Source organism: Monomorium pharaonis, chromosome 5, assembly GCF_013373865.1.
Source record: "Monomorium pharaonis isolate MP-MQ-018 chromosome 5, ASM1337386v2, whole genome shotgun sequence".
Taxonomy (NCBI): Eukaryota; Metazoa; Arthropoda; class Insecta; order Hymenoptera; family Formicidae; genus Monomorium; species Monomorium pharaonis.
The window spans coordinates 5,242,907-5,255,162 of NC_050471.1; the positions used below are offsets into that span (position 1 = coordinate 5,242,907).

At 40.1% G+C, this 12,256-nt stretch overlaps 1 protein-coding gene across 6 annotated transcripts in view; it reads left to right on the forward strand.

The window, feature by feature from the left end:
* LOC118645670 overlaps window positions 1-12,256 on the forward strand; it is a 297,612-nt gene that overhangs the window by 188,770 nt on the left and 96,586 nt on the right. For all 6 annotated transcript variants that reach the window (XR_004963358.1, XM_036287271.1, XM_036287273.1 and 3 more), the window contains one exon: window positions 5,346-5,381. Coding sequence is in view for 5 of the 6 variants with exons in the window: in XM_036287271.1 (XP_036143164.1) it covers window positions 5,346-5,381 (36 nt within the window). In the remaining variant the exon portion in view is untranslated. The remainder of the gene's footprint in view (window positions 1-5,345; window positions 5,382-12,256) is intronic.

The window sequence follows — 12,256 nt, forward strand, 5'->3', positions numbered from 1 at the left end:
ATTCCGTAACCAATTTGTTCGCGGACGTAGATCAGTGTCGACTCTCTCTCTCTCTCTCTCTCTCTCTCTCTCTTCTCCCGTAACTGTAAACAAATATGAACTGACAGATTTTTAAACGAACATTTAACAGTCATTTTAGAAAAGGGATGGGGAAAAGGGATTAATTTATTCAATCTGGCAAGTATCTCGGTTATATCGAAGTGTCCGTTCTTTTGACACGCAACGGAAACTAGGTATTCTTCTTCGTGCATAGGGATGATTTTATTTTAGAAATACAGGCTGAAAGTACTGAATTGATCGTGTAGATTTGACAGTCTCGGAATTGAGGTCGTTGCGGCGTGTCGTTGGATTTCAGAACTGTGCGTGAGCGCGCGACGAGGGTGGAACAAAGCGAGGGTGTGTTGAACACAACTGATGTTCACTTATTGGCGGCGTGTCTGCCGGCATGGTGCAGTTACTCATGGACCGCAGACGCGCGTCGGTAGATTCTACTTCCCTCTTTCGGTTGTGCGTGTGCGTGCGTGTGTGTGTGATGTGAGTCGTGAAACGCAAGTTTATATGTGTATGTGTGTGTTTGTGCGTATTATGTGTATGTGGCAGCCGGAGGGTCGTGAAACAGGTGGCGCCAAAACCATGGCCGTGGGCTGTAGCTGTCAAATATTGCGGTTACTTTAAAAATCGATCGAATCTCCCGCACCCTTAGTCTCTCCTTCCCAGCGAACAAGGCGGCACTATTCTATCTTTTTCGAGGAACTCGACAGAGAAAATACGGTTAGAAAAGGATCTATTGTCGCAAAAGAACGAAGTTTACGTCTAATAATTCCTTTTTGAAAAGCCGCAAATATTATATATTAGAGTTTACACATATTCGATAAATGAGAGATTTTTCGTCGTCGCAAGAAGACGCGATTACGATTAATAAAACTCGTTTGATAATTTGAAAGCTACTGTTTGTTTCTTTAAAAAAACATAATATTTTCATAGTATATAACACAAAAATGGCAAAATTCTAAAAAAAAGGTCTAAACAGTTTATGATGTTATCTATTGGCATTTAATCTTACAAACATTTTATATCGATGCATTTCTAAGATAATAGTCCTTTCCGTGAAAAAATAGGGTGACCTTGGACTTGTAATACCCTTCGGACACTCATTAGACAATTTAAGACACGTTATATCCCAATTCGCCGGTCTATTATCTGAAACTACATCGGCTTCTTGGAAGAAACGCTTCTTCTCCCCGGACTCTATAGCTATTGAATAATATAACGACCTGCAACCCCATCCTCGCATAATAAAGATTCGCCCAGAGCATCGCTGCGCTTTTGCCTTGTTTTAGCGGAATGACGAAATTCATCACAGCCACGAAAAGACGATCGGGCTTCCTTTAATCGCGCCTCCTTCAAAAATGCCTCCCTTCCTTCCTTCATCCGCTTCGTATATAATAAACTCTTATTTTTTATTTCACGATGTACGCGTGAAATAATAGCTATAGTAGAAACGTCAGCTCTTGTCCTCCTCTCCATATTTATCAAGATTTGCATGCCTGATTTTGCTTGCTTAATAATATATATCGTAATAACTAATAATAATAAAAATCCATTAATATTAATGTCCAATAATGTCTTTTTATAAAACAACACTATTATATAATTATATAATAAAAATAATTATTATGTAATTATTATTTCCGAAAATAACTATTATATTCGTAAGCTAAGTATTATGTGCTATACATTACTTCACTCGCTTCAGTGTAATTGATCGCTCATTTTTTCGATGGGACATCCAAAGGAGGACATACCGCGATCGTTTCCGAGAGCTTTAAGCAATTTGTGTAATTTTTATTGAGAGACACTGGTGGCACTGTGCCCGCGGGGCACAACGGGCCCCGATTTAGTTGGCTCAGGGGGTTGTTGCTGCGGTCGAGGTGGATCCACGCACCGTCCCGCTCTCTCGCTCGCCTTCCTCTCCTGATCCTCCTTTTTTTCACGTGCCCTCTTCCTCCCTCTTTGCCAGCAGACCGCCAGACACGTAATAACACGTTACGCGGCTGCCAGGGACCGCGGGGCCCAAAAACGTCGAAACCGAAAACACAGCGCACACACGCCCGGTCTAAACAGCACTCTATGAGGGGCCGTGCTCGAAACACAGGGACACCGACACCTAATAACCCCTAATCTAGCGGGATCCCATAACTGGGCCTAACTAAATGCTATTTCGTACGTGCGTACGCGCGTCGTGCATGCCACAGAGCGCCGAACGGCTTATCGACTATGCAGCAACTTTTTTTCAGTCCTATTATATAATTGATTCTATACATTTAATTATAGGTGTTTGATACTTTCAATGTGATCCCGCCCGATGCATATCCAGCTATGAAATGCAATGTCCGATCGAGCGATGATTCTTCTAGTAATCTAGTGTGAAAATTGATTATTAGATAATACAATGAGGTAATGGGCAGATAAAAATCAATTCATCACGATTCATTGCCTTTTCGCAAAAGAGAGTACGATAAGAAAACAATGTAAACTGTCGGAAATTAATTAACAGCGCGACGTGCTACTTAAGAAAATAAACTGAGAAAATAAAAGGCCGTAGGTGCACGCGTTTTCCATAAAAAAATCATTTTTCAATTGACAATCTAGATTCTCGGTAATCTGCATCTGTATGAAAGTGAAAGGAAATTGCACAGGGGGGTTCAATGTAATGCGCTAATGTACGCCTATCCCCTCATATACTTATCTTCCTTCTTTTATTAATTTCCTCTTTTTTTAAGGCATTTGGGATCGTCCGGGGAGATTTTTGAAAGTGTTAAAAATTTGTCCGGAAAAATTATGTGCGTCCGAGGTTTCAAATATTTTAATTATTTATTTTCTTTACCGTGCTTTTTTCAATGGCATGATCACTTATTAAGCGGCTGAGTAACAATTAAATATAATAAAATAAAAATATTTAATAGACTTACAACAAAATACTAGTTTAATTTTTAATTTTAAATTAGTAGTTAATTTTTCTCATGGAATTTACAGTCAATTTAAGAATAATTTGAATCCTAATTCAAATCAATAAGAAATCCAGATATATTTGTGTGTAGATCTGATTTATTTACAGAATTTGGCAGAGAAGGAATTAATTAATATTTTATAGTAAAAATATTGAATTTATTTTTTTCTTCTCCTTTTTTTTTTATTCTTTCAGGATTAAATGTTATGTAAATTAATATACGAAAAGAATTATTAGATTCAGCCAGTTTTTTCAATATGTGGACGTATACAGTAATAAATAAATAAATAAATATTTTTCTTCTGTCTCGTTTCTGATAAAACATTCGTGAATTCCATATTGCACATCAATGTGTGCTAATGAAATTAAATAATATGAAGAGATAAGGCTACGGTGACTATATATCCTTATATCAAGTAGCTATCCTGCAAATTTAAATATTTTGTAAATCTTAATTTTACTCTTTATTTTTTTTTAAAATAGTATCGCAAATTCTTTTTTGAAAATTAGCGTTCCAGTATCTAATGAGCAAACTTTTATGAAAACAAATTTAATTTTGTGTAATATAATCTCTGTCTTTCGTCAATTGTGCTTTTTAATTTTTTTAAATTAAAATTATTCAAATTAAATCTGTGTATGTTTCATTTTTTATTATTTTAAACCGATTTCATGTTTAAATCAAGAGTTGACTTTTTTTTTAGTACTGACGAACCAATAATACAGTTTTAAATTATTAGAAAATTGTGCGGTATTGTATATAATTCTGATATACGGTATTGCGAAAAATTTTTAGATCAAAACATCGAGCCTCGCCATGTGTGTGGCTAATCTCTTCTCGAAAGTAAAGCTCGTGTTTTCATGTGAATGACATTTGGTATACGCCTGGCGCGAGCCGAGGCGCCAGAGTTTTTTCTTTTTCACGAATTTTCTCTTCCGATTCTCAAGGCCAATCGGCTACTTGCCCCCCCCCCCCACGGTCCGCCGGGCGTACTCAGTACCATTGCGAGCACGCAGACGGAAGGTCGCGTCATTTATGCTTCGCGATCATTCGTTTTTCCGTCGTCTTTTCAATGCCGCGAGGTGAGATTTCGCTTTCCTCTCGTCGATCGGGGGCGAATATTCCCGCGGAAGGCATCGCCGGGGATGCCGGTGTCCGGCATACGCAACGAGGAACGTCGCGTCGCCGCTATTAATTGTCTCGTATTTCTAGTGCCGCGAGGTTAAATCTCGTCGCGGTCCTCGCTTCCTCTCGTCGGTCGAGAGCGAGTTTCCCCGCGGAAGGCATCGCCGGGGATGTCGAACCGAGTCGACGAGATTAATCGGGCAAAGTGGTCGCGTCCCTCGCGCCCCTCTCATCTGTGAGAAAATCGCGTGAGATTTTCGTCGCGTCGTGTGCAAGTTGACGGCCATATTGTGACGTAATTAGTGCACAACTTCAGGTTGCACTTGACGGTCGCCCGCGTTCGCGTCGTTTCTCGCGTCTCCGTTTCGACACGCGGTTATCCTTCCGTATCACGCGTTTCTTGGCGATATGCGAGTTTACGATCATCGTGGATCACTCGCTAACGCCGTCGGGACACACAAGTGCCGTGGTTCGTCGGGAACGTCGTCACGGGACGCCTAGTGTCCGCAACGAAGAGTGTCGCGCGAGTGGCACTTTTTTAGTGCTGCGAGGTGAGATATCGTCACGTCTTCCTCGCTTCCTCTCGTCGGTCGAGAGCGAGAAGGCATCGCCCCGGGGATGTCGAACCGAGTCGACGACATTAATCGGCGGGCAAAGTGGTCGTGCCTCTCTCCTCTCCCCTTGTCTGTGTAAAATTGGCGCCAAAATCGTGTGAGTGTTTCGTCGCGTCGTGTCGCGGTTTGTCCCCGTCTCCCTTGTTCGTTAAGCATTACGCGGTTTCTTGTCGCGTGATGAGATCTCGTCGCGTTCCTCGCCGTCCTCTCGCCGGTCGAGAGCGAGTTTCCCCGCGGAAGGCATCGCCGGGGATGTCGAACCGAGTTGACAACATTAATCGGCGTGGTCGTGTCTCTCGCGTCCTTAGCATTTCTGATCGTGTCGAGTGCGTGTGCGCGAGTGTGTGTGTGTGTGCGGACGCAACGAGGAAAACGTCATCGATTCATCAGCTGGTGAATAAATTTATTTATTACATTCGCGGAATTAATCGGCACGTAGCATCATCATCTAATATCTTAACCAGAATTTCAAGTGACAAAATTCATTAAATTAAAAATAAGTTTTTAAAATTTTGTTCTCTTTCAATTTTTACATTTTTTTTCAAATTTTTAAATATTTTTTAAATATTTTAATATTTTGTATTTTTGATATTTTCAGGAGATGCTGGATGGTCAAACTTTAAAATACTTCTTGGTAAGTGATTTGCTTCCATAATGCACAATTTGTATTATTAATAAATTGCTCTCGTTTATAGAGTTTCATGTTCAAAAAAGCTCATTTTGCAAGTGCTATCGGACTCTATAGATTCGAAAATGTAATTAGTTTGAATAAATGATATAACTACTATCATTTAATGATATAACTGTTATCATTTATTCGAAACGATTTTTGTAAATAATATTACACTTAACTGATTATTATTATAGTTATCGATATTAACTACAATATTTCTATTGTAGAAGTATTTATATTATTTTTATATTATTTGCAAAGTTTACCACTACGTAAACCAATTGCTCTCCATCAGCTTTTCTAATGAAATGCACATATTTTGAAAGTATTGAAAATTTGTCTGTCAACATTATGTGCGTCCAGGTTTTAAATATTTTAATTATTTATTTTCTTTATCGTACTTTTTCCAATGGCACGACCACTTATTGAGCAGTTTTTATAATATTTATTATGTCTAATTAACGTATTCTCGTATATGTCCGGGGTTGCGACAGAGATGTCCGAGATTTTTGGTCTGTAAGTTCTAGTTAAAAAAATTTTAATATGACAACCCTAGATAAGAGGCTCCGATAATAACGAGCCTGTAAGTAGGACAGGTGTCCACGCGATAGAGGCCTACACGACATCTGAAAGTTATGCGGCGGCACGCACGCGTTTCCGCAAAATAAAAAAGGGTACCGTATAAAGAAACGATGAGAAAAGGAGGAGGAGGAGGAGTAGGAGGAGGGGCGCGTGCTACGCATGATCCTTTGTCATCCGGCAGGCAATTGGATGCGTCGTGATAAATGGTAAACATTAGAACGAGGGGGTTCAACGTGCGTCGAATCGATCCCTCGCGCGCTCTAAGCTCTTCCCCGAGGAAATCGTGCAATCTCGCGCGAGAGAATCTCCAAGTGATAAGAATCAAAGTAAATAGTCAAAAAGATCCGTTCTGCCTCCGCGATTGGATTACTTATTCCGCTTGATGCAGTCCCGCGATGTGGAATAGCGAGTTTTGCAAGCGATCTCATCGGGAACGGCGATGCGCGTACGTATGCGTGTGTGTGTGCGTATGTCTGTGCTTAAGGAAAGTGAAATTTATAGTAGAATTTAGATTCTAAATTCAATTATCCGAGTATAACGAAATACGTTTACATTTTATATCTCTGAAATAAATCCATAATCTTAAAATATAATTTGTACATTCGTCTACGCGTTTTGTCAAGTCTTTTTTTTTTATGGATGAGCGGTGCACGCGTTTCCTCGCGAAATTTATTCGTCAATTTTCTAGATTACCCAGCTACGCTTGTACGCGTTAAGAGCGCGGCATCACCGACATCTCCGTCCGAGTCTCGAGAATCGCGTGCACCTACTTCGAATAAAAGATGAAGAATGATGAAAAACCACAAGCGCCCTTCAGCCTCCTTAATTCCCTCGTTTAACGCGGCGTTCCCCCAAGGGAATCTCACTGCGCGTGCACTTTTTCATATATTTTTTATGGGAAGAGAGGAAAAAGAATTCGTAGTCGCATTCAACGTAGCTTTTGCACTTCTCCGTAGCTTTTTCCTCTTCGAGTAAAAGGACTCGTTGATTGTTCAACGTCGAACAATTTGGAAAAAAACAAAGTGTTTTGTTGGTTTTGGAAAGACCTGACTTAAAATAACAACCAAACAATTTTTCAGTCAAAAGATGTTTCAGTCAAAAGTAGATGGAAAATATAATACCGATGCAATATGGATGAAAACATAATGTCGATCAATTTTTCTCGGTTACGCAACGCGAAACGATGCCGCAGCTCGGCGATTTAAGGGCGGACCGCGGGCGAAATTATGCAAAGTGAATGAAGATAAAAATACACAATGGATAGGGCGCACGCGATATTACGTATTACACGATGAAATCTTATTTATGGACGCGCCGGTGGACCTACCCCAGCGGATGCGAGCGGCTCCAATATTTTACCTCATCGGTAAAATAAGAATTCATATTCGTGCACGCGGTCTCTTTGTATGACCGGTATTTTGCTTCTCTCTCTCTCTCTCTCTCTCTCTCTCTCTCTCTCTCTCCCCCCCCCTCTTTTCTCTTTTTTCTCTCTTTCTCCTTCTCTCTCTTTCTCTGTGACCGAGTTCCAACGAGTCTGGAAAACTGCTCGAGCATTTTCGTAACGGCAGCGTTGGAGTTTCGTGCATCCGACGCCAAATTGACGCTTTCTTACGACCGTGATGTAGACCACGAAGAATTTAGACCGAAACATGCGATCCTGTGCCGACCGGCTCTGGCAGAGGTGCAGTCGCCGTTCTTCTTCCAAGAACGCGCCGAAAGGTTCTTTAATTAATCCCGAAAAGGGACGGTCCCTGGCCCGGAGTATCGCAATGAAACGACTCGCGGCTCACCAAGCGTGTCATTTGCATGGAAAATATTTTACACCGTGAAACTTCTTGCCGTGAAAATCCATATTCGCGAAAAGTTTTGCTGCAATATGGGATTAAAAAAATTTGTGCGGTACCTTTTGCGTTGCATTTAATTTTTAAATATTCGCGTTATATTATTCTTGCAAGCATTTTTTTCTTTCATCGCGCATTCAATAATAGTCCTTTCTCTCTCAACACGAAATTCCCACTCTCGTCCAGGGGGGCCGCATGGAGAGCAGGATCGTTTAATCTCCTCATAGAAAAATCGCCGCTTCCTTCCAGCGCGCGAGCAGCCGTAGCTATGGCCTATACGAGCCATCTTTTTGTTGCCGATGTAGCAGCCTAAGCGACGGGCTGCATTGTGTAAACACGTAGCGGCAATTATTATTATTTATTGCACATTTTGACCATAACCACCGACTTACCTCGTCCTTTTCACCTCCACTATTCGTCAGCCTCCCATTCGCTATGGGCGGTTACCAACTGCTGTGGCACAGTACCTGTCACTAAGCTCACAGATGTTATGCTCGGATAAAATCAATGCCGGCACAAGTCACTGTGCACGATCGTTAGGAAAATTTATTTGCCACAACGAAGAATGACGGCGTAATGAAAGGGATGGCGCATTAGAAAATTATATCGTTTTTGCAAAACGAATAGCGAGAACGGCGGGGACGTTAAGACGACGCATAGCGGAATTTTTCACCGTTTCCTATATGCAAATCTCTCTACTTATGACTGCCGTGACTTTTGATTTAATACCGCGCAATTTGGCTGAAAAATTAACTAGCAGATTATAACATTATTATTATTATTTGATTAATTACTTGTTAACCAATAATCCAAAAATAAAATATTAATTTTATAATGCTGAATATTATATAAAGTGAGTGTAGTAAAAAATATAAATCATAATATATATACATATTACATATTTGATGGTCAAACTAAATACTAATTTTATATTAAGAATTATACATTAAAAATTTTTTTGTTATTTTTTAAATAAATGTTTATATTCGTTTTTAGTAATAAAACAATTATTTTTTATAAATAATTTTATTTATGAAATACAAATTCTCGATTTATAATTGATGTTCCGGAAATAATAACTTTGTTATATAAGTAGAAGGATGTCTTTATAATATGTTTAGTATTATGATGTGATAAATTAAACGTTCAATCAAAACTATTTTTATAATTTATATTGAGTTTGATTGAAAATATATTTTTGAAATGATGACTTGCGATCTTGGTCTTCTTTTTGAAATATTTCTATCGTTTTTTTTCTTCCTCCTTTTTTTCTTTTTTGAATAGGAAAAGCTAGTTTGATACGACTGTGTAAAGTAACATGGAATAGGATCAGGTCAGGTGGTTAACCTTGGCCCGAAATAAATAATATCGGAAATCCTAACCCCTAACCCAGGCAACAGCCGTGAACTCTTGGCCGCATAGTGCCATGTGCAAAGACTTCGCATTGTTCGCTCGTACGTATTATTCTACGTCGACGATTTTTCTTGTGCCGACTTCCGTTGTCGGGTCATTCGACAGGAAATCGTTCGCTACCCGAATGGATGATTCTTCGTTATGTTAATCGCGCCTGAAGTGGAATTTCACAAGGGTCATATCTTTCGTTATATTTATTTTTCTGCATGTGACTAGTCGCGAGATGTCTGACTTTTTAAATTTCTATTAAGTTTGAGAAGATACAAAAGTGAAGTTTATCTGTATAGTTTTATGAGTTGGTATTATGAATTTTATCTGTATTGATAAAACTTTTTAGCGTGAAAAACTATATTTACGAATTACGTAGAATTATTTTAGGTTTTATAAAAAATTTTTAAATACTTGGGATAAAAGCATTTATTAGTTTTGACCCAAGTCAAACAATTTTTTTAACATTCAATATTTGATGATCGATCAAAGTATATACTCGCTTATTAGTTTGTCTGTATTTATCATGCTAAAAACCTATAAAATTTTAAAAAGCAAAAAGATTAGAATGGTTGACTGAAACGGGATGATAACAGAAATATCAACTCTCGAGCGACCAACTTTGTTTAACTCGCGTGTTTTTAATCGAGGCAGTTTATATAACTTGAGATATGATCGCCGTGAATTTGTACGTACTAATCACGAATTATCAAATCGCATGCGAAATGTTACGCTTTGATTGTTATTTTTTTAAGTAAAATAAAGATATTGTTGTGATATCACGAAGGAATCAGGAAGGTGATTCTAAATTTACCATTATCAAATATAACCAGATGTAATTTGATATCATTTATGAATTCCTCAACAGAAGTAGCGTGACATGATTAGCCTAAAAATAGTTTAAAATGTAATATGTGTATGTATCTATATGTGTACTATTTTAATTTTTTATATTAATTAAACTAAATAAGTCAAGAGAAATAGTTCGCATTGATTATCGCACACAAAGCTCGTTATTGAAGAAATGACTAGCAGAATCGCGCCTTATCTACTTTGAACGATAAGTACATGAGAATACGAGCTTCTGACTTCGGTCAAAACTTTGCTGACGCAGATTAATCAAGTTTCGCGAGCTTAATCGCCATTGGGACAAATTACCCGCGAGAAAGCGCTGCCGCTTTAACGCATTAATTCGACGCGCGACCTCAAAGTTAGTCACCAACTCCTTTCCGTTCTTCCTACCACGGTTTAATAAACCTAGTGACTTTGCTGCATGCGGCATTAACCCGGGACGTGACCGACCGCCCATTTGTTCCTGGTTTTCGTCTATCCTTCCTCATCTATTTCCTTTATTCATCCTTGCTATCGGGAATTTGCATTCTTAAGAAAAATCCAGTCTCCAAATCACGCGGATTCCTATCCCGATTAATAGTCGTTTGTTTGTTTAAAAAACGAACGCGTTTTGTGTAAATTGGATACTTTAAAATACTTTTCATGTATAAAGGTCATCTTCATCGACCATTTCGTGCTCGATTCCCGCAGCGTCAAAACTGCCAAGTGGAAGGCTTGCGCCGTCAAAGAGTTTAATTATAAGGGAGAGGAGTGACCTCGTTAACGAAATGACTTAGGCCAACCTTCGGGCTCTGCGAATTTTCTACCCTTTTCGACACGGCGAAAGAGAGACAGAGAGAGAGAGAGGAGAGAGGGAGGGCAACCTGGTTTCGAATTAGGGTGATTTCGCCGCTTGCTCGGTGTTTCATAAGGATGTGTGCCTTGTTAATCCCACGTGTATATTCCGCCCTGGCGGAATATCGTAATTATATTAGTACGGGCGCGAAATTTTCTCACGCGCGAATTTCTATGCGGAAGGGTAGACGCAGCCCCGATTCCTTTTTCCATGACCAGCCGCGTTAATTTTGCCGTCCGGTCTTCGTCATAGCGCTGTTTAAGAGAGAAGAGTGTACGTTACGTTCGCCCACAAGTATCAAAGTAAATACAAACGCTCACGTGTTTCTTGTAGTTGTCTTAAAAAAAAAAAAAAATTAATATCTCTGAAAGTTTATATCTTTCAGGGGGACAGAGACGAGCAGGCGAAACCTCGCTCGAAATTGAAAATTAATTTAATATTATCGATTCGTTTTATCTCGGATTTCCATTAAATTATTCAATCGCGCTTTTGTTACAGTGTACCCTGTATAATGATTGCGTGAGCGATACTTTCGCGGCAAATGATCGTGTTCCTGCGAGTCCGGGAACCGTGCACACAGCCCGAAACAATTTCGCCCCTACACATAATGGTATAAATAACAGGATACCGGGTTATTGTACCTCGCATCCTTCCGATCGAATATAATTATCCTGATACCACAGTTCAGTAACTCCGCGACCGGGAGAATCCCAACTCTCTAGCGATCCATCGGCACGTCGCGTCAGCAACGAATCCACCTTCCCTTTCTCTCTTTCTCTCTCTCTCTCTCTCTCTTTCTCGGTCTTTTTCATTCGCGGCTCTCTCGTTCCATCGGACGTGTGTTTCGGGATTTGCCACGGGCTGCTGCGCGGAGACGACCGATGAAGGAGGGAAGGAAGGAAAATAAGAAAAGCAGGAGGACAACGACGGGGGAAGCGCGTGCATGTACGCGCTCGCGTGTCTACGCGCCCGCTCTCGTGTACGTGCCGGCGTATAAGAGAAGACGAGAGAAAGAGAAAGAGAGAGAGAGTATTGATCCCACCCTCTCTCCAGGAGCAGGAACCCCTAGCTGGCCTAACTTCACTCCCCCTTCGTTCCACCCGCCGGTTGTTGTGTGCTGCATACCAATTTGCTTGATTTTTTTCCTTCCATTCCTCCTCGCTCTGTAGGTCTGTCCTTTTTCCTCTTTTCTATCTCCCCTTTTGCACCCTCCTCTTTCCACCCACCTATCTCCCGTGGCCAGCTCGTCTCCCTTTCTTCGTATTTTTGCTTCGGATGAAACGCGCTACTTCCTGTCTGTCTTTACGTGTAACGAAACGTGACAT